Genomic DNA, 21,564 nt, shown 5'->3' with positions numbered 1-21,564 from the left:
TTTTAATGTATGCGATATCTGTAAATGATTGGTCTGGATCCGTAGCCTCTTGGTATACTTGACTTAGTAGTCGCTGGAATCATCAACGTTGTCTAGGTAAACAAAGGAGTTGCTTGCTGTAGATAGCCAGGAAAGACCACACCATAAGTGTAAGCTTAGGAATAAAGAGCAACTTTCTAGGATCAAGGGCAAAACAAAGCTGAAACAGGTAAACGAATGGTATATCTTCATCGATGTAACCGTGAATAAGCGACGCCGATGATTGGGTTTATGTCATCGGGCGCCGATGTCGGAGTTGGCGGGGTTGTACCTTGAAATTCACCCGCCCTTATATTCTGAAAGCTCCTGACACGGCCAATTGAGTCAATCATTTCTCTTCATATACTGCATAATGTCTTCCTTCAACATCGTCGTCTTCGGTGGTGACCACTGTGGTCCCGAGGTATGTCATTGAGAGCTCTCGCGGGGAAATTGAACACAGGACTGACAATTAGAGAATAGGTGACCGCTGAGGCTGTCAAGGTAACATTGCAAGCTGGGATTGCACGGTGTAGACATACTGATTGAATTTCAGATCCTCCGCGTCATTGAGAAGTCCCGTGGTGTTACTTTTAACCTGCAGGATCACCTGCTCGGTGGTGTGAGTATACTCCGCCCACGCGACAAAAGCTCAATGGCTAACTATTACAGGCCTCTATCGATGCCACCGGTTCTCCTTTGACTGACGAGGCCTTGAACGCCGCCAAGAATGCCGATGCCGTTCTTCTCGGTGCCATTGGAGGTCCCGTACGTCTACATCCCCAACCCCTCCGTTTCCTTCCTCCCCGCACAAACACCAAGAATAAGCCTACTGACCCATTCGGACCAACAGAAATGGGGCACCGGCGCCGTGCGCCCAGAACAGGGTATCCTCAAGCTGCGCAAGGAAATGGGCACATTCGGCAACCTGCGGCCCTGCAACTTCGCTGCGCCCTCGCTGGTCGAGAGCTCGCCTCTCAAGGCCGACATCTGCCGCGGCGTTGACTTCAACATCATCCGCGAGCTGACGGGCGGTATCTACTTTGGTGAGCGCAAGGAGGACGATGGCTCCGGATACGCCATGGACACTGAGCCCTACTCGCGCGAGGAGATCGAGCGCATCATCCGTCTCGCCGCCAACCTCGCTCTGCAGCACAACCCGCCCCTGCCCGTCTGGAGTTTGGACAAGGCCAATGTCCTCGCTACCAGCCGTCTGTGGCGCAAGGTTGTCACCGAGGTTATGGAGAAGGAATACCCCCAGGTCTCCATTGGTCACCACCTCATTGACTCGGCCGCTATGCTCATGATCAAGGACCCCCGTAAGCTGAACGGTATTGTTGTTACTAGCAACCTGTTCGGTGATATTATTAGCGATGAAGCTAGTGTTATCCCCGGATCTCTGGGTCTGCTTCCCAGTGCCAGTTTGAGTGGTATTCCTGATGGCAAGAGCCGTGTCAACGGTATCTACGAGCCTATTCACGGTAAGTGTTCTGTCATCTCTATTGCGTACTGCCAATCTTGGTTCTGGCCATGGCTAACTGGTACTCACAGGCTCTGCCCCCGATATTGCTGGCAAGGGCATCGTCAACCCCATTGCTACTATCCTGTCTGTTGCCATGATGATGCAGTACTCCTTCAACATGATCGACGTAGCTCGCGTCATTGAGCAGGCTGTGAGCAACGTCATCGAGGCTGGTGTCCGCACCGGCGACATTGGCGGCACAGCCAAGACTACCGAAGTTGGCGATGCCGTCGCCGCCGAGCTGGAGAAGCTGCTTAAGTAGATATAAAGCAGCCCCTTCGATGTTTCTATATGAGATATGACTAGCATAGAAAACTAAAAATATGAATACCCATTTTAAGATGCAACATGTATTTCACTGGCACGAACATGCCTAATGATATTCACTAGCAGACCCAAACCCATGCAAAAAAATTGGAACTGGGTATCATGAAGACATTGAAACTCCGATAACAAAACCTCCGTTAGCATTTTGTAAACCACCCAACGCCGGTATTTTACTTGATCCTTGTAAGAAGCCCCTGCTTATCGGATCACTGGCTCACCCATCCATTCCGGCTCGTCTAGGCCGGTGGTAGTAAATCCAGTATCAGCATCTTCACTTGCAGTACGTCCACGAAGATCATAAGCCCCACGCAGGGAGGGACGGCGGCGCCTAGCATCAGCAGAAGCTGAGGGCGCAGCGGTCATCCGACGTCGACTATCATCGCAAGCAAACACTTGGAATCCACGAACATGGGTGTCCTTGCCGTTCTGATGGTTCTCCATAATACGCATCTGGATGACCATAGCCTTGAGCACATTCCCAGAGTAGGGATCATCCTCGTCGTCCTGGCTATCAGGCTCATCGATCTCATAAAACGGATCGCACTCATCATCATGCTCATGGTCAGGGTTGTCACAGTTGCGGTACACAATTGTCCGCCGACGCATACTAGTAGATCGGCGTTTGGACTTCCCAGTGTCGTTGCGCACCCACCCGCCGTTTCTACCGCCGACGCCCTCCAACGGCACATCGACCCAGCCGCACGGTCCGTCGCCTTCCCAAGTTGCGAAATCAATGAGGTCGTTGCCGCCCATGCCGGCTGCGAAAACCATCTTCGTGGGCGTGTAGCTTTCGTCGAGCTCGAAATCGAGATATACGCGGATACGCACGACAGCTACCAGTTTGAAGAAGTGGAGGGTTAAGGTGTGTGGTTGTGGTCCATCGGATTGCCAGTATTGTGACGGGGAAGGGTTGCGGAGGGCCGCGACGCCGCAGCCCGGCTTGGAGGTGGAGACGGTCCAGGAAGCGAGCGATGAGATGTCGCGCAAGTTGGGTGGTAAAGGGGAGGGTGATTTTTCTATACAGAAATATTAGCTCACAGTCTGGAGGCGTAGGCATGAAGAAATTATGCAGGGATCAGTACCGCGATCGTGCATCTCGTGGTCGGGGTCCTCTTCGTCCTCGAATTGGTCCTCGACTTCTTCTTCCAGTTCCTCATCGTCAATATCGGAGTCATCAAATTGCCCTTCAATATCCTGACCAGTGGCGAAGGAATCGTCGAAGTCAAGTGGCCCGTCGTTCCCAAGCTCTTGCATGCTGTGCCCGCGCGGGTCGAAATCATCATCAAAGTCGTCGTCATCCATCATTTGCGGCGGTGGCTGCTCTACCCTCTGTCTTCCAAATATTGTAAAGGGATTTATTGGTGCTGCTGGATGTCCTGCGACCGCGACTGGGTCGGGTGTGACACCATTTGGACCGGTGGAGGGGGGTTGGTGTCGATGGATTGGGTTGGTGGGAGTGTGACGCGCTGGCGGGGTCTGGAACTGTGCTCGGAGATCTCCCGGGGCATTGAAGTCTTGATTGGGTACTATGCTGCGCGGGTTTGGTTGGCGACGCAAGTGAGGCATGGTTGTTCCATACCTAGGCAAAGTTAGTAGGAGTTGATGTTTACGCGCAGATCGAGGGGAGCTCCATTTCCTTTTGCGGTTAGCGCGGCTTGGAAGCTACGAGGGCGTTTTGGCAAGTAACAGCCTATTGAATTCTCCCATACGTTTTGAATATTCTAAAAATTATGTAAATACGTTTTCATGCTATAGCCAACCATTGGGATTATGACATTTGTATGCTGTTTAATGCCTTTATTTACGGTTTGCAGTTTGACCTGCGCATCAGTGCCATACATTTACACCCGTACCTAGATACCTGTCCCTTTAGCGATTAAAAAGGCCACCATGGCAATCGCTTGCAGTCATTCTCCAATATACGTATTTTTAGTGACACCTTTCAAATCGTAAGAATCTTCTATAAATTCCTCACATATCAGCGGGCATTAACTAGTTGGCTTGCGAGCTCTCATAATATGCGGACTAGATGAATTCCCTTAGCTGACGGCCTCTGATGGCCAATGCTTCCAAGGTTATGTCCGCTTTGCTTGTCTAGCCTCGATTTAAAATAGAAGATCAGTTCAGGAATTTAGACTTCGCTCATTTTGCTCCCGTTATTCTAGCTCTTCCAAGATATATAAAAAATAGATGTCTTAAGAACGCACCAACTTTCTCTCTATTTCTTAGTTCAACTATACATGCATAATTTAGCCATAACATCTCGAAGTGACATGGATATTCCCTTGAGGCAATGATTCTCCTCCAACAGATCCGTGGTATACAACTAGCCCCAACTAGTACCTCGATATGATACCAGGCCGCGTGATGCACTTTACAGTCAAATAGGGATCGTGATACGCCACGTATTATAAAACGAATAGCTCTTCATCGGTAATATCGTATTGCACAAGGTGATTTCCATTCTAGCTTGCATTATTCACAGGTGCCAAGTTCCATTCCAACGCGCTCATCACATCGGTATATATCATTTCGCGAGATATCTAGCAGCAGCAGCACTCGCAGCACTCGAAGCAAGCGATACCGGCGCAGCTGTTGTAAATATGTTAGCCCATCTTCCTTACACCGAAGTAACATGGGAAGACTCACATTCCACAGCAGACATCACCACCGCCGCCACCGCGGAGTTCCATCTTCATGGACTCGGGGCTCTATAGGCCAATTAGTTGTAATCTTAGCAAAGAATAACCGGAGAGCATACAGGCTGCTGGGAGACGACGTTGTTGGGAGACATGGCCTCAGCGTTAGAGGGCTGTTCCATGGCTATAGTGGTCGCATCCCAAGTAGGCTCCTGAGTGGGTTTGGGGTCGTTGGAAGACTTGAACCAGCCGAACATTTTGGATTATTTTGTATTCTTGGAAAAAGAGGGAGGTGGACGAAGAAGAAAGAAGATATGTAGGAACGAGGGGAAACGTGAAAGAGAAATGGGAAGGTAAATAAGCCGGGGCCGTGTGTTTCTATTATTGAAACGAAAGGGACTTGTAGTACTCCGGACTCCGTACTATATACTAGTAGCAGTAAAACTCTTTTCCAGTCCAGACCGTACTGGGCAGTCCATCAGCACACAGGCAGCCACATTATAGGCCTGTGGGGCTGAGGTTGGCAGAGGTATTGCCGGCTTATGCGTTGGCTCCAATAAGCAAGAGAGGGTATGGTTAGTAGAGAATAAAAAGCCTTACCTCGGTATTGGCTGTGGTGTTTTATTAAATATATACATGCCTACAGCATGTACCTAGGTAGGTATAAAAGCCATGTGGGATGTGAAGTTGGAAACATTGAGGCCCTGGAGACACCAAGCTTTTAGTCAAGCTTTGCAGGATCTTGGCATTCCACTTTCAGCCCTACTGTTTTTATGACATGTTCGTCTAAATAATCAGTTAATGTCTTCATTTTCAACCTATGTATTTACCGAAATGTAATTACAGAATATGAGGACCTGTGGGATTGGCGAAAATGACCGCTTTTGAGGCCAGAAACTGCTGCCTTTCCACCCGTAACTTTGGACGTCCATCCTGTAACTAACATCTTTCCCGTAAGTCAGCTCTGAGACCCGGAACTCCTCCGACATCGTTCCCAATTGGACTTATTGAACATGCCTCTACTCGGCGACATCATCGGCCACTCTTTCAACACCCCCTGCCCGCGTATTGTTGAGATGAAAGATTCGGCGAATGGCCATGCCTGGAGTTATTCCGAACTGGGTGGGTTCCATTCGAGAGGCAAATCACACAACCTTGGAACTACTAGCAGGTGACAAAGGAGGTTACGTGACAGCGTATCGGGACACTACATAAACCCAAAAAGGCAAAACTAACCGGAAAGGGCAATTCACAGCCCCGGAGGTCCGCCGTTTACGAATCCAAAGACAGAGGGACTCAAGCACAAACCCATGGAATCACGATACGAGAGATAATCAATACGGAGAAACAATGCATCTGATTTTTAACCAAAGGGACGGACCGGAAGAGAGGGGAAGAGAGAGAAAGAGAGCTATCTGTCTATCTAGGTGGGTTCGATCTAATACTGATGCCCGAGGCAAACATGCAACACAAGCCTAAATAACTGACCGAAAGACAAATCACCTTGACTTCGCAATTTCGTCAACCAGTTTATGCAGACATTCCGGCGCATCGTACTTGTCCATGTACAACTCAACAATACGCAAGGGAGGAGGATTGTTCTCATCATAATGACTAGCGGGGCCAAACGATGGGTCGTCGAGCAGCATATTCAGTTCAGCCCTAGTCCGAACAGCGTAAGTGCGAGCAGTATTCGGAGCGGCCTGGAAAAGAGCCGGCAAAAGCTTATAGTCCCAAGGTTGGATGTCGTTATATTCCTCATCCATGCCATTGATCAACCGTTCTATCGTGTAGCCCTCGTTGCAGACAACGAACATGATAACGCCCAGATTGCGACGGACCATGGTGCTCACTTCTTGCGCAGTCATTTGGAGGCTACCATCGCCCGTCAAGAGGATGGTACGTCGACGCCGAGTGCCTTGAGATTCTTTCTCGTCTTCGCGCGCGGCAATGGCGGCTCCCACTGCTGCGCCGACGGCATAGCCAATCGAAGACCAAAGGAACTGCACTAGTGGAACTGCTCCGCGCGGGTATCGAGTCCATACTGAGCCCAAGGCAGCGGTTCCGATGTCCGCGGATACGATGTCGTCTTCTTGGAGCCAAGAAGCCATTCGTGGCCAGATCCAGTCTTGGGTTAATGGCTGAGACTTGTCGACAACGTTACCCTCGAAATCCATGAGCTCTTCGCCGTCCGCATTCTCTTTGGGTGGGCTTGACACGGGTGAGGCGGTTCCGTGTACATCGGGTGTGCCGCTATGACTGCGGGGAGGTGTGGAGGTTGCGGAGGTCGTGGAGGCCGTGGAGACTGATCTTGCTTCGCCTTGATTAAGAATATTGCTGAGTCTTTCGAGCACACCATTCATGCCGACCCCCAGAATCCCTTGGAACTGCATTTGGATTATGTGACGTTCGAATTTGATGGTCTCGATATGAGGCATCTCGGTCTGGAAACCGGCTGTGGTGAAATCTGTTGGACGCGGTCCGATCTCTAGGATTAGATCGGAGGATTGGACCTGTTCCAAAACGGTAGGTTCTGAAGATTTTCCTGAGTACAAACCGCGAAAGTTTATCAAGGTCTCGTCGATGATGCCCTTGGCCAATGGCGTAATAAAGCAAGGAATTCCCGAGTTTTGCACGAATAGCCTCGTTGTATTCAGGCTGTGCGGCTTTCCGGCCAGACCATCAAGAATGACGACCGGATTCTGAGCTGCCCGAATACGGCCGAGAATCAGGTCCACGGCATAGTCCTCAACTGCCATCGGATTGGGGCTGGGTTGTTCGAGACTTAGAGGACATTCAAGCGGAGATGGATCTACGTCTGCCTTGACCAGATTCACTGGAAAGCCGATGTAGACAGGCTTGCTGGAACGGCAGCACTGGAGGATTGTTTCGTCGATGAGTCTAGTCGCATCTGACTGTTCTTTCAGAACGACTACCGCGCTGGATATTTCGGCACTCATTTTGGCAAATCGCCCAAATTCGCCATCCCCGAGGGTGTGGTGCATCGGGAGCCGCTTTTCTTGGATAGCCGTTGAGGGGTATCCGACAATGTGGATGACCGGTACAAGCTCGGCGCATGATCCCGCTAGGGCATTGATGGCTGACAGCTCCCCAACACCTAATGTGGTCATGACTGCGCCTATTCCTTTGATGCGGGCATAGCCATCGGCGGCATAGCCTATGTGTATACAACAATGAGACTCGTACGTTTTGGTCAAAGTAGAAAGTATGTGTATCTACTTACCGCCATTGAGTTCATTCACATTTCCGACCCAGTTGAGACCACACGGAGCAATGTAGTCAAGGGAGGCTAGATTGTAATCGCCGGGGACGCCAAAGATGGATCGAATTCCAAGCTCGTGGATTCGGCGGAACAGATACTACAATAGATGTATTAGCCATGTAGCGATGAATGGGGTTCACATATCACTTTATACCTCAGCAAGATGCATAGTGGCGCAAACTTTGTTAGTGTAGAATATTTCCCAGTACTGTTCACTCCGAGGCTTTTATATGAAATTCCCACCAGCCACACCTGCCATACCTAAGACACATTGCGCCATCATGAACCTGCTTTGGATTGATCTCCCAACAATCGGATGTAGAGTATCTGCTTCTCAGGCATTAACACATTCGCGGTAATTGATTATGCTCAATGGGGCTGTGAGGTGTACGGCACACCCGAAGCGTGCTAATCGATTACCTGATAGAGAGTCATACGCAAGATCGGCATAGCTGTGGTACCCTATCGAACCAATACCAAAACCTAATGTTCCCTTGGTGTCACAGATCTCAGTGTAGGTACGTTTCGAGAACTCATAGTTCGCCATGCTTACTATCTTTCCCGTTCGGATTTGTGCGCGCATGTTCTAGCAGCATGGTGTGACCACGAGTAACCCCATCAATGACCGTATTCAGCATACTACACAATCTCCTGAGTATCTTCTGAATGGTTAACAAATGGTAGGATCGAGGGTAGTTGTCAGGGTACGCGTTCAGAGATTCTAGGTTGCTACCAGGTAATTTATAACTCTTCGAGTATTGGACTACTTTTTGAATAATAGCTAGCAGAGACTTTCTACTTGATATCGGCGGGAATGGTTTTGTTCCCTAAGAATAGAGGTCATCCGGGAGTATCTCTTCCTCAAGGTTCTTGATCACTAGCATATATTTTAGAGAACTGTGATGGATGATTGAAGTCTCACCCTAGATTTTAGTCACTCGTAAGATACGATTGACGAACGCAACGGATTTCCTTTATATCATCTCGGTTGGCCTGTTCCCAGCCTTTCATTGCAGTAGTGACATCTCCTACTATTAGCCTCCGCGATAAGCACAGACGAGGTTGTGCATCTGAGAGATCCAGAGTTGAAGCGCAACTTCTGATAGCTCTAGGCAGCTGTGGAAAACTCTAGTTTTGACCTCCAATGTCGATCTCAGTGGTACTGCCCGATCTTCGCTCTTGATCATCATTTTTAAAATCAACCGAGGCCCAGGCCTCGGAGATAGCCTCCGGCGCAGGAAACAATAGATGTAAGTTTTCGACAAAATTGTCTCCTACGGACGTATCCTCCTTTACACCAGGTTCCAAATCGCCAACATATTCGTCGGTCTCGTGTCGCACGAGGAAAATCAAACCACTCGTCCGGTGCAGACCAACAAATCGCAAGAATAAACTCCCTAGAGTGAATCTGATATAGTAGACTTTAAAGATCCCGCATTCCCCACTTTCTTATTTCCATCATTTTCATATATACTAACTCTTGGATCAGCTCTTTTTGTCTCTTTAATTCTTTTTGATGATCACGGGATATCAATTGAAAGACCCAGGTCACGTAAATACAACATGATGCTTGGCCTTGGATCGTCTCGGGCAACACTGCACCGACAGTGGGTCAACGGGGGTACCACATTGGATACTTTATAATGAGGGGTTCTCCCATCGTGCTTCCAAACCTCAACCACTACGAAACACATATACGATGTCTATGAGCATTGAAGACTGCGCTCAGAGCCGGGAGGGCTTCCCTCGTCCATTCCCGGATACGCCTTCAAATGTTTTGGAGCAGTTTAAAATGAACGGAAAGGTGGTTGTTGTTACTGGGGCTGCGGATGGACTTGGTCATGCGATAGCACAGTCTATGGCTGAAGCTGGCGCTCATGTTGCCCTGTGGTATAATTCGTAGGTTTTCCTTCTATTCATTGTATGTCTCCTATGTAATCTATTAACCATATTAACAGAAATGACGTCGCTATCGAAAAAGCCCAGGTCCTAGCAAAGGAGCATGATGTAAAGGCTTCCGCTTACAAGGTCGATGGTAAGCGGGCACTTGGAGGTTCATTCTCATAAGTGCGACAAAATGCTAAGCTGTCACCTGCAGTTTCGGAGTCCACTCGAGTATCCGAGACAATTACAAAGGTCGTGGCCGATTTCGGCAAGATTGATGTGTTCGTTGCCAATGCAGGTTAGTTTTCCACGGCAGCTTTGATGTATGGCAGCTGATTTGGAGAAGGCATGGCGATCTCGAAGCCCATCTTGGAACAGTCTCTGGAAGAGTACCGGAAGCAGATGTCTGTGAATGGTATGGATCCGTTCCTTCCACAAGATAATATATCGTGGTATTGACCGAGAATTAGTTGACGGCATTGTGTATTGTGCTAAATATGCTGGTGAGGTATTCGCACGGCAAGGCCATGGCAATCTCATCATTACCTCGAGTATGAGCGCACACATTGTCAACGTTCCTACTGACCAGCCTGTCTACAATGCGACCAAAGCGTACGTCACCCACTTTGGAAAATCACTTGCCCGTGAGTGGCGGGATTTCGCCCGAGTCAACATAGTTTCGCCAGGCTTCTTCGATACAAAGATGGGAGCCGGCCCGTCCGCCCTCCAGGAGGCATACCGTATGTCGTCACTAGGAAGGCAAGGCCATGTGAAGGAAATCAAGGGACTGTATCTCTACCTCGCCAGTGATGCATCTACCTTCATGACCGGAAGTGATGTACTTATTGACGGGGGATATGTCTTGCCGTGAAAGTTGGAACATGTTGAATGATAGGATTTAGAAGCTTAAATCAAACAAGTTTGTAATGAGAATACCAACCTTGATGAAAAGTGGGAATATGCAATAAGATGCTGGTTTTTGATAATAAAAGAGTGGGCAATGAATATTTCGCCGAAGGCGATTTCAAATGTTCGGGGTAAGACCTCGAATAAGACGCTTCGTGCCCGAAGGCGTTCTGCCCCGCTATGCCAAACCCCGGAGGTCTGTTTTCAGGTACAATTTCGATACCTTCATTCGTTCGCCACTGTAGCGATATACTGAGCGCATGCACAGAGCATAGCAAAGTATATTGACCAATGGGACCTTATCTCATCCCGGGTTAGAGGAACGTGCTCTACCTAGGTAGGTTAAGCTGATTCCCCAACTTGGAAACAAGGTCCCAAACTTTGTCGGGGCCCGATGCGACCATTTATCCGAGCCAACAATCGGCCATGCTCGGGAGAACAGTGGAGTAGAATGAGTCAACGACTCGCAGCGAGGTGCAGGGTCATGACAGAGCGTACCGGATTAATACGATGATTTCAAAAGGGCTTGCTTTCCAAGTCTCACAACTGAGGTTGTCAGACCCGGGCAACATCTTGGCATGGCCATTCGAATGGGCGAACAGATGACATGCAAAAACCGGCTAATCAATGGGATGCAGGCTGTCGTCAGCTACACAGATCATATCAAATGATATACTCCGTAAGCCACTTTCTTTAATCGAAACACGGCAGACAAGCGGACAACACGGAGAAAACCTGCTTTGATGTGATTGGCGTCATGTGATTGGCTGGTGTAGCGGCCCGGTTGGAGATTCGATTCCGTACACACAACAGTAGAGAGAGACAGTGTAGATAGACTATGATGATATAGAAAGGAATTATCTGTAAATCAAGAATGTAGAGAAGGAGAGAAAAGGAAAAAGACCGAATAGACCAGAATATACCGGAAATATACAATATACAATACGGTATTGAAATCGGTTTTCCCCACGTTCTATCACGGCCCGAAAGTGACTTCACATTGCGATTCCATCTGCCATTTCTGCCCCTCCTTTCTCCCTCTACCAGATCACCTTTTTTTCGCTTTCGCTTGTCGCCTTTGCTTTCGCTTGCTTTTCCTAGAGTGCTGCCATTCGGTGCAGCGAGACCCAAAACGGCATAATTACAGCAATTACACCGGCCATTGGTGTCGGCTCAACTTCCCCGATAGCCCACCTTCATCTCGCCATGGCGGATAGACGAGATTTTGCCCCTGAGGAGGTCGCACCTGAAGCCGATGCTCCCTCTCCCAGCGACCCTACGGTTCCTCCGTGTCCCCGACAGACCTCGAGCCCCGTTGTCCTTCCCTCCCGCGAATCTTCGGGGACCGGCTTATCTGCCTCGTCCACACACCTGGGTCAGGTCAATGCTGCGCGGCGGGGCGTTGGGACCTCACCACACCCCAAGCCCTCAATGAGCGCGCAGGGAGCCGGTGTATTAAATCAAGACATTATGGCAAAGATGAAGGCCTTCTCGTTATCTCGCCAGGGCGCTCCACAGCCACACACTGCTGCTTCGACGGGGCAGATCCCCATGGCCCAAGGAGGCAGTGCAGGCGGCGCACTTGCTGGCGGCATTCCCCCGGCTGCCGCACGGCCTAATCCGCAAAATTGGTCATCTTCCCCAACCCCCGCCGCTGGCCCTGGTCCTTCGCCTCGACCGGGAGGGCTAGCGGCGAAGCGCATGAAGCCGAATCTCAAGCTATCAGATGTCAATGGTCCGTCATGTCCTGCCGCAGGTAACGATGAGAAGCAGGGCGAGAAAAATGGGGAGTCTGCATTCAGCAAATACTCCGAGTTCATTGACACGAAAGAGGGCACTCTCAGCTTCAAAAACAAAGCTATTCTACACGGAGGTGGAGTCGAATTTTCGTCAGGCCACAGCTTCAAAATATCGCTGGATGAAGTAGATCGCTTGGATGAGTTGGGAAAGGGTAATTATGGAACGGTCTACAAGGTTCGGCACTCTCGCCCGCATCTACGAAAGCCAGGTCTGGGGTTGGGTGGGATTGTCAGTCGTCCTCCGGGCCAGGACGAAAGTCCAGAATCTGGGCCGAATCAACTCTCAGGCGTGGTCATGGCCATGAAGGAGATTCGCTTGGAGTTGGACGAAGCCAAGTTTGCACAAATCATTATGGAGTTGGACATTTTACACCGCTGTATATCCCCATTCATCATCGATTTTTACGGAGCCTTTTTCCAGGAAGGTGCCGTCTATATGTGTGTCGAGTACATGGATGGCGGCTCGATCGACAAGCTCTACGAAGGCGGTGTTCCCGAGAACATTCTACAGAAGGTGGCTCTGTCCACCATCATGGGATTGAAATCATTGAAGGAGGACCACAATATTATTCACCGCGATGTGAAGCCAACCAACGTCCTTGTCAATAGCAAGGGCCAAGTCAAGATCTGCGACTTTGGTGTCAGCGGAAATCTGGTCTCTAGTATTGCGAAGACCAATATTGGGTGTCAGAGTTATATGGCACCTGAACGAATCGCCGGAGGTGGGATGCAACAGTCGGGAGCGCCGAGTGCGGGTACATACAGCGTTCAAAGCGATGTGTGGAGTTTAGGCTTGTCCATCATCGAATGTGCTATGGGTCGATACCCATACCCACCGGAAACATTTAACAACATTTTCAGCCAGTTACACGTGAGTCCTCTGACAATAGTTCTTCCAGGTCCAACATTCTCATCTTCTCCATCTTAGGCTATCGTCCACGGAGATCCCCCCACTCTACCAGAGGGATTCTCGGAAGAAGCGCACGCATTCGTCCGGGCCTGCCTCGACAAGAACCCGAAAAATCGTCCAACTTACAACATGTTACTCCGACACCCTTGGCTAGCCCCTCTCATGCAACCACCAACCGAGTCAGGTGGCGACAGGCCCCCACTACCCGAGGAGTCTGACTCCGGCGATGCCGCTTCATCCGCCATGACGGCGGATGAGGAAGTGGCTGAGTGGGTGCAAAAGCAAATGAAACATAAAGAAGAGGGCCTTCTTCATGTCTCCGAGAAACCAGCGCTTCACGCCGTCGCCCTAGATCAGGTCGGCACGGGCAGTTCCACGGGTGGTCTTCACGCCCCGTCGCAAAATATCTGAGCTTGCCACCGGCTATTTCGAATATTGCATCCTCCTTTCTCCGGGGGCACTTCCACGGCGCAGGCGCCGTTTACCACGACTTGCATCTCTATTGGTTCCACCAGGCCAATACGCCAATGTTCTGGCGCTGGGATCCATTGGAGCGTGGTTAGACCGTCGGCATGGTCATTACCCGCGTGTGATTTGAGACTACTTTGACAAATCATACCATCTGGATCTACGAGCATTTGGTTTTCTGAACCTAAGGATAATTTGCTGTCCGCCCTTCATATCGCCAAGCGCAAGGAACACATTTTCATACATGTTACCTGATGTTTCCGAATTTACCTGCATTTGTGCCGTGATTTCCTTGTCTCAGATGCGCTCTACTTGGCCGCATACGCATTCTGGATTGGGTATCATTTTCGTAGATGCAGTCACTGTAGTCTATCAATTTCTTTTTTAATTGAAACTATTTCATTTTAATGATTTGCTAGTAAACTTCGCAACCACATACCACCAAAAGCCATGTTGAATACAGAACGTACGTTTTACACCAAGGTTCTCTGCTGTTGAACTGGAAAAGAACCCATGTCAATCAGAATCCCCATCTTAAGCCTCTCCCCAAATCTCATCCGCAATCTCCCTCACCAGACTCAACTTCTTCTTCTGATGCTCAACAAGAAGAGGATACCCACTCTCATGAGTACTGAACCCACACTGAGGACTGATGCAAACCCTCTTGAGGGCCTCCTCCCTGGTCTCCCCAGATCCTTCCGCAACAAAATCAGCAGCCGAGTAAACACGCTCCTTCATAGCCTCCTTATCCTCCAAGTCACGCAACTTGGTACTAATAACCCCAACCACAACATTCTTGTTCTTCGGCAAGAACCTCAGCGGCTCAAAGCCCCCAGCCCGCTCAGTATCATACTCCAGATAGAAAGTATCGACATCCAAGTCCTCAAACAACTTCTTCGCAATAATATCATACGACCCCTCGGAGAAGTGCCGCCCACCAATAAAATTCCCCCGACAAAGATGAATACCCGTGTGCATATCAGCAGGCAACCCAGCAATCGAATCATTGTATAGCTTAATATAAGCATCCAACAAATCCTCCACAGACCCCTCATTATCGGGATCGCTCTCCCATCCCTCCCGGAACGCCGTAGAGCAGAAATACGCCATACCAGGATCATCGAACTGCACGTTCCGCAGACCGGCCGCATACAGCGACGCCAGCTCGGCTCGATACACCTTCGCGACGTCGGCGAAGTACTCCGCGTCATTGGAATAGGCGTCCGCCGTGTATGCGCGCCCTTGCTTGTAGCGCATGTGGAACCACGCAGGCGTGATCATCGTCAGTTTGATATTGTGCCATTCGCTCTGCGGCAGCGATGCCTGCACGAGCTGTAGTTCGTGTAGGTTGGACCGGGAGGCTGAGACGCTGTGGGATAATTTGCTGCCTGCGATCACGGACTCGCCGGGCATTACTTTGCGCTCTTTTTCGAGTAGGCTTACCACGTCTGGGTGGTAGAGTCTGAACATTGAGGCTTCGGCGTTTTGGAGTCGGATTGTTCCTGGGGTTCTTTTAGTTTATTGTTTTCTTTGCACGGTTGTTGTTTGTAATATAGATAGATAGGGAGATGTCGGCATTATTGCATCACTTACCCTCGAACTCATCCCACATCAATCCCCAGAATCGGGTGCGGGTGTACTCGCCAGACGTCACGGCCTTGAACCCGAGGTCTTGCTGCATCTTGACAACCTCGCGGACGGCTTCTTGTTCGATGGCTGGAAGTCCGGCGGCTTCGGCCGAGATCCCGGTTTTGGTGATCTTCTCGCGCGCCTCGAGCAGGTTGGCTGGACGTAGCAAGGAGCCCATTTGCTCGGCCCGGAAGGGTGGGGTTCTGTTAAGCTTGCTCGCCATGTTGTATGTAGTTGGGTAAAAAGCTGTCTTGTTGGTCCCAGGAGAATTGCTTGGTACAGGAATGATTCAATTGGGAAAAGTAGTCCTGAGTAGTTTTCAAGGGGATATCCCGATACTATTCCCCATCTCTTCTCCATGTGGGGACTCGTATTATGCGGGGCTGAAATGTGGTGCTAATAATGGGGCTCTTTAGAAGACTTGTGGCTGTCTATATTTCCTCTTTTTGTTCTAAGGCTCTAAATGTAGAGAGACTGTGACTGTCATCTGTCTGCTCAATGTGTATATATGTAGATACTAATCTTCCTATGATTATCTTCGTTGGATAGCGACAAGAATTAACGTGGCCATCAACTTGCCGACGCCTCCCGAGGCCAACGGCAAAGAAAGCCCCACATAAGCTATAAAGCTTGCAGAGGCTATTCTTGCATACAACCTTATGCACTTACAACTGCCGAATAAAAAGATACCAAAAATATTGCGATGGTAAATATTCCATTTATATTCTGCATTCGTGCATAGTGCAAATTGAACACCGACCGTCTATAGTTGCACGTGATGTCCTAATGAAGTAGCAAAGGCATCGTAATAGAGCTAAAAAAGCTGACACCCTACAATACTAATGAAGGGTCTGTAAAAGAAAAAAAAAATAGGTAGCTTCTCTTTGATTGAGCGTGTCATCCTTAGTGCAGGGGCCATGCTAATCTTCTCTGTATATTTTCATTTGACCATATGCCCCGAAGGGCGAAAGGAACACCCTTAAAGTTCATTATAACACCCTCTTTTCAGCAGAATCAGACCGCCTCTCTTTCCGATTGCGCACGTGCGTGTATATACTGCAAATTGTCGGGTTGTTTGCCTGCTAATCAACTGCTTGTTCTGCGGTGTTTGGCACGATAATTAGCCAGTGACGTAGTTCAGATGGAAAGTGCGATATGATCAGATGAAAGAATATAATCTTGTCTGCGGGGCACCTGGGCAGTCTACGGGCTCCAGGGCTTTTGTGTGGGATTACTCATCGCAATCCCACCTGGGCAGGGCTGCGGGGTTATGTCGATCATGGGCAAGTAAATGTGAGAGTTACCTATGTATGCTGTAGGTTTTACTTTAGATTGTTGATAACTCAAAATTCATCGGTAGTGTCTGACCAAGATATTGACCTATTAAATCCGTCACTGGCATGGCTACATATTATGTGTTGAGCGTGACTTCCATTCTTTCCAAGCCCTAAGCGAGTCCTTCAGCACAGCTACCATTAATATACTAGCCCAAGAACGAAAGATTAAAATAGTATAATATCGGAATATTCTAGACTATTATTCACACATACCTCTACTTTTCTCTTCTGGGACAGCATTACCGCATAGTCACAAGCTCCTCAGCGCTAGTAGGGTGGATAGCAATACAGCTATCAAAGTCCTGCTTAGTAGCACCCATCTTAATAGCGACACCGAAGCCCTGCAGCATCTCACCAACACCAAGACCAAGGATGTGCAGACCAACAACCTTCTCGTGGGGACCGGCGCAAATGATCTTCATCTCGGTGGGGTTCTTGGCTTTCTCCTCGGGGGACAAGCCAACATCGTAGAACATGGCAGTGAACTTGGTGTGGTAGACCTTGATTTTATCGTCGCCGTAGCGCTGGCGGGCCTCAGGCTCGGTGAGGCCGACGCAGCCAACCTCGGGGTGCGAGAAGACGACTGTAGGAATGTTCTCGTAGGAGATCTTGGAGTGTTTCAATTCGGGAGGGCCGAAGAGGCGGCTGCCGAGTTGGCGACCGGCAGCAATGGCAACTGTGGGATTGAGTCAGTGTATTTCTTCAAACGAAAAATGGAGATCGCGACTTACCAGGGGTCAGCTCAGCTTGACCGGTCACATCACCGAGAGCGTAAACACCCGCAGCTGAGGTGTTCTGGTACTCATCAACCACAACGTGGCCGCCGGCATTCAGCTTGACACCAGGAATATCCAAGTGCAAGTCCTCGACCTCGGGGGCACGGCCCACAGCCCAGAGGAGCTCGTTGACCTCGAGCTCAGTGCCATCATGGCCAATGAGCTTGAGCAGACGATCCTTGCCCTTGCCATCGCGGATGAGTTGTACCTCCTTGAAACCACCATGGCCGCGGTGGAGCTTGACTCCAGCAGCCGCGTAGCGGTCAGTCATAGTCTTCTGGATCATAGGGTCGAACTTGCGCAGGAAGTTCTCGCCGCGGATGAACATGTGAGTCTCGACATCCACTGCGTTCATGACACCAGCAAGCTCAACGGCGATGTAGCCAGCACCGACAACGGCGATCTTCGGGGGAAGCTCTTCCAACTCGAAGAATCCGTCGCTGGTGATACCATGCTCGGCGCCAGGTACGGAGGGGATGTTGGGCCGGCCACCGGTCGCCAACAGGATGTGGGGTGCTGTGTAGCGGGCGGTACCAGAGCCGTCAGCCAGCTGGACCTCAATAGTGTGGGGTTCGACGAAGCCAGCACGACCGTGGACTAGGTCGATTCCTTCGCGGCCCCAGTTACGCTCGTAGGCGCCGTTCAACCGCTTGATGACGGCGTCACGGGTGTTCTTGAAGTGGGTGTAGTTCATAGCAACGTTATCGGGGATGTCGTAGCCATAGCTCTTTCCGATGTGGAGCATCTCGTTGATGGTCGCAAAGTTCCATGTCATCTTCTTAGGGACACATCTAAATGTTGTCAGGAAAAAAAGGCCAATCCAGTATAATAGCATTACGCATTGTACTCACCCCACGTTGACACAGGTACCGCCAGATCGCCCGCTTTCCACGATCAGGGTCTTCTTGCCATACCAACCCGCTGCGCGGCGGGCGCTTCCACTGCCACCACTACCACCGCCGAGGACGATGTAGTCATACTGCTGTGTTTCGACGGGAGCCATATTGGAAGGTTGTTGGTTCTCAGAGGCGGAGGACGAAAAGTGTCGAGAGATTGTAGAGAGACGAGAATTGGTAGCAATTGGGTCCGCAGGGGTGAAGCGGGGAGAGTTGATGGTCGCCAGAGTTCGATTGGTCAAACGACCAGGACGGATTTGCCCGACGGAAGACCGGGTTAGAGATGAAGAGGCTCGAAAGCTAATCCGGGATGATTGGATGGAGCGGGAGAGCATGGAGAGAGGGGAAGAGGGGAAGAGGGAGCAATTATATACAGGATGAGGTGAGAGGGGCCGGAAAAGACACAACCGCTGTGGTGACGATATCGGGGTTTGTTCATGCTCTTGGTTCTTCCGTCACCGACGGCGATTTCTCAGCAGTGATTACGTGATCCGATCTAGATCCCACCTGGGCACCACAGGCACCTGGGAGGGCAATACTTGATACTTTTGGTTTATTATTGCACGTGAAATCAACATTGTGTTTACTCCAAAAAGACGTAAGATTATGAAATTCATAGGTTATATGTATGGGTATAGGAGTTCACAAAAGAGCGACAGGGAGTGACCGGCACTCCAGAATCCAATTTCGAGGTAGCAGAGAAGGAAACGATGTCGATCAGACAACTCATAACTTAAGAGCCAGGGTTGAAGCACCGGAATAAGCCAATACTTGATCAAAGCCAACGAAGGCCAATGATTGTTGAAAGATGTTTCAGATTGAAAAGAGCCGCGGCCCTACCTGAATATGTCGGAGTATAATAGTAACAGGGAAAAGGGTATCAAAACGCGATGAACGTAAAGGAAGAGGTTATCGAGTCCAGGCGTATATCTTGGCTCCATATCACAACGTGTAACTGGAGTGAGATAGCCAGTCTCTTGGCCGAATGACTAGACAGCAGTTGGGGGCGTGGAAGGAAGAGGGATGGTGGTGTCTGAATGTTTGCGTAGAGAGGTCGAGAAGGTATCTTGCGATGGCTTGCAGTCTTTCCATCCACACCAGGTCATGCTACCCTGCCCGTCACATTCTGTTTGCGACGGAGGGGCAGTCTTCAGTGTTGAAAATGACGTTGTGGTGATCGGTGGAGATTGACTCGTATGTTGTGTTACGAGACGAGACAGCGATGAGAGTTTCGGGAGGAGAGGCACCGTAGACTTCAGAATCCATGACCACAGCAGGAGATCCTTTCATCTTCGCCTAGGCACTGTTGGGGCAGAACGCTATCGCGGACAGATAACTAGTGGGTATAGGCGATAACGGCAAAAGAGATGAGGCAGAAGCAGAGAGGAATGTAGACAGAGCGTTCCATATTGGCGGGTGCCGAGGAGTTGCGCTTCATGGTTTTCAAAGACGTACAATAGCACAGTAATGTGGTGATGTGTCTAGAGATCTGAAGGTGAGGGGGTCTGGGAGTATGAGAGAGGCCGGGCGGTGTGTTTATCCATCCATGGATGGATCTTATCTGCTTAGGTAACCGCGTTGGGGCCTCAACAAAACATCACCTGACTCAACATTGGAAGGCATTTGGGCAGTCAACAAATAGAAAGGGAGCCCACAGTCCACTACGGAGAGTACTGGCACGCTGGTCAGGCAACCATATTCGAACATTAAACCTCGTGGGCTCTAGTTTTTGAACATCAAACCCCCGTGGGCTCTGGTTGGCAAGTGAGAACATCCAAGTATTACACGTGGCACCTGCATAAGCCTCGGCAGTTTCCGATTATAAAGTGGACTGGACAAGTCTTTGGGCTTTTCCAAGGTTGATGCGATACTGTTATCGGATCCATCTAAATATAGCCCTAATTTGTTGCAATCTATGTAATGTGCATCATACACCTGGTCAGGACAACCTCTCATCCAGGTCCCAAACTCTCATCCCTTGACAGTACCCATTATCAAGGGTCGCATAATGCACTCATAGAGAGATACAGCGACCTCTACGGCAATGATCTACATTACTGCTTCCCCCTAGCCATACTGCATGAAGAGCAGCCCCTGTCCAGCATAAACCGCAACACTCCGAAACCTCCATATTCATAGGGAATGAAGAATGCAAGGAGATACCAACCATGCCTCCCATCCACCAATGAAAGCAACTAGAGCAGCCTTCATACCTGCGCAGGTGGTCAAACAAAACACAACCTAGGAACCCGCCTTGCTGGCCAATGGAGCAAGGCATCTGGCCGCTCGAGTTCTCCTTCGTAGTCCTAATTCATTAGACAAAAATCTTGCCCTAGAAAAATCCTTCCCTGGGGGTATACATGAGCCGATCTTCCTAAACACGTTCCCATCACCTCGATATCACGCCAATCGATCTTCCACCAGCTACCATACCATCACCGCCACAATGCGTGTTTCAGCTCTCGCCTTCGCTGCCGTTCTGTCCCTGGTCTCGGCCAAAAAGATCAATATGCACTGTAAATTCGCCGAGGATAACACCGGCATGGTTCAGCAGCCCTACTGCTGCCGTGATATGGCGCCTGCACGGGGAAACCCGAAGGCAAACGAAGCACTGGACTGTATGTATAGCAATCTCGTGATATTTGATCACTAGTGCTTGTCTAACACCTTACTACTCTAGGTGATCAACTGAAGGTGCCTCAGCTGTGTGAGGATCAGTCTCGGCCAGCTTGCTGCTATACTATTGTGAGTTTTGTTTCAGTCAAGATTGAATTGGCTGCCGGAGTTTGCTAATCTGATTTCTTCTACTTTTCCCAGGGCCCGAAGAAGATCTGTACCGGTCATGTTATCTTCCAGGATGCAGCAGATGTTTAGAGTGGAGAAGGGTACGAAGACAGTTGGACACAAACAACCCGCGTTATGACTTGCCGGGATGAGAAACTAGCTCATCCTTGACGTTTTGATGTCAATAATTTCAACCGAATAGACATCGAGCATATATCACACTTCACTACTGGCGCTTATATAAATGACGTGTGTACTGCCCAGGATAATGTGTTAAGACTAATTTTTAGAAGGCTGGGCCTAGGAGATAACAGCATAGGTAAACCGGTCAAGCCGTATAAACAATGCCACGAATCAAGCAGAACTAGAAGAAATACCATTAAACT

At 49.7% G+C, this 21,564-nt stretch overlaps 9 protein-coding genes across 9 annotated transcripts; 4 read left to right on the top strand and 5 right to left on the bottom strand.

Annotated features, from left to right (window-relative positions):
- Positions 1-391: 391 nt before the first annotated feature.
- leu2A (3-isopropylmalate dehydrogenase LEU2) lies at positions 392-1,802 on the top strand (the record flags this gene model as incomplete). Its single annotated transcript, XM_061215066.1, has 6 exons — positions 392-442; positions 502-522; positions 575-640; positions 691-786; positions 872-1,499; positions 1,570-1,802. 6 exons carry the CDS (start codon positions 392-394, stop codon positions 1,800-1,802), a joined length of 1,095 nt encoding a protein of 364 aa, XP_061067578.1.
- A 263-nt stretch (positions 1,803-2,065) lies between these two features.
- Positions 2,066-3,433, bottom strand: N7525_010353 (anaphase promoting complex subunit DOC1; the record flags this gene model as incomplete). The annotated part of the gene is made up of 2 exons (XM_002561587.1): positions 2,066-2,883; positions 2,950-3,433. The coding sequence occupies 2 exons, from the start codon at positions 3,431-3,433 to the stop codon at positions 2,066-2,068; spliced, it is 1,302 nt and encodes a 433-aa protein (XP_002561633.1).
- A 977-nt stretch (positions 3,434-4,410) lies between these two features.
- N7525_010352 (uncharacterized protein) lies at positions 4,411-4,763 on the bottom strand (the record flags this gene model as incomplete). Its single annotated transcript, XM_002561586.1, has 3 exons — positions 4,411-4,459; positions 4,517-4,578; positions 4,629-4,763. 3 exons carry the CDS (start codon positions 4,761-4,763, stop codon positions 4,411-4,413), a joined length of 246 nt encoding a protein of 81 aa, XP_002561632.1.
- A 1,242-nt stretch (positions 4,764-6,005) lies between these two features.
- On the bottom strand, positions 6,006-7,958 carry N7525_010351 (alpha-keto acid decarboxylase family protein; the record flags this gene model as incomplete). The annotated part of the gene is made up of 3 exons (XM_061215065.1): positions 6,006-7,684; positions 7,751-7,886; positions 7,944-7,958. The coding sequence occupies 3 exons, from the start codon at positions 7,956-7,958 to the stop codon at positions 6,006-6,008; spliced, it is 1,830 nt and encodes a 609-aa protein (XP_061067577.1).
- Positions 7,959-9,488: 1,530 nt separating this feature from the next.
- N7525_010350 (uncharacterized protein) lies at positions 9,489-10,544 on the top strand (the record flags this gene model as incomplete). The annotated part of the gene is made up of 5 exons (XM_061215064.1): positions 9,489-9,688; positions 9,748-9,824; positions 9,888-9,971; positions 10,020-10,088; positions 10,144-10,544. 5 exons carry the CDS (start codon positions 9,489-9,491, stop codon positions 10,542-10,544), a joined length of 831 nt encoding a protein of 276 aa, XP_061067576.1.
- A 1,241-nt stretch (positions 10,545-11,785) lies between these two features.
- Positions 11,786-13,699, top strand: pbs2 (mitogen-activated protein kinase kinase PBS2; the record flags this gene model as incomplete). Its single annotated transcript, XM_061215063.1, has 2 exons — positions 11,786-13,249; positions 13,307-13,699. 2 exons carry the CDS (start codon positions 11,786-11,788, stop codon positions 13,697-13,699), a joined length of 1,857 nt encoding a protein of 618 aa, XP_061067575.1.
- Positions 13,700-14,290: 591 nt separating this feature from the next.
- N7525_010348 (cobalamin-independent methionine synthase II family protein) lies at positions 14,291-15,608 on the bottom strand (the record flags this gene model as incomplete). Its single annotated transcript, XM_002561582.1, has 2 exons — positions 14,291-15,258; positions 15,350-15,608. 2 exons carry the CDS (start codon positions 15,606-15,608, stop codon positions 14,291-14,293), a joined length of 1,227 nt encoding a protein of 408 aa, XP_002561628.1.
- Positions 15,609-16,961: 1,353 nt separating this feature from the next.
- Positions 16,962-18,729, bottom strand: glr1 (glutathione-disulfide reductase GLR1; the record flags this gene model as incomplete). Its single annotated transcript, XM_002561581.2, has 3 exons — positions 16,962-17,398; positions 17,454-18,289; positions 18,350-18,729. The coding sequence occupies 3 exons, from the start codon at positions 18,727-18,729 to the stop codon at positions 16,962-16,964; spliced, it is 1,653 nt and encodes a 550-aa protein (XP_002561627.2).
- Positions 18,730-20,840: 2,111 nt separating this feature from the next.
- N7525_010346 (uncharacterized protein) lies at positions 20,841-21,268 on the top strand (the record flags this gene model as incomplete). The annotated part of the gene is made up of 3 exons (XM_002561579.1): positions 20,841-21,012; positions 21,075-21,139; positions 21,212-21,268. The coding sequence occupies 3 exons, from the start codon at positions 20,841-20,843 to the stop codon at positions 21,266-21,268; spliced, it is 294 nt and encodes a 97-aa protein (XP_002561625.1).
- Between the last annotated feature and the right edge of the window lie 296 nt (positions 21,269-21,564).

This window comes from Penicillium rubens (assembly GCF_028828025.1).
Source record: "Penicillium rubens strain IBT 27055 chromosome Unknown utg000004l_segment0_segment0, whole genome shotgun sequence".
Taxonomy (NCBI): Eukaryota; Fungi; Ascomycota; class Eurotiomycetes; order Eurotiales; family Aspergillaceae; genus Penicillium; species Penicillium rubens.
Note: the sequence above shows the minus strand (reverse complement) of the source record. Positions and strands in the feature narration are given on the sequence as shown.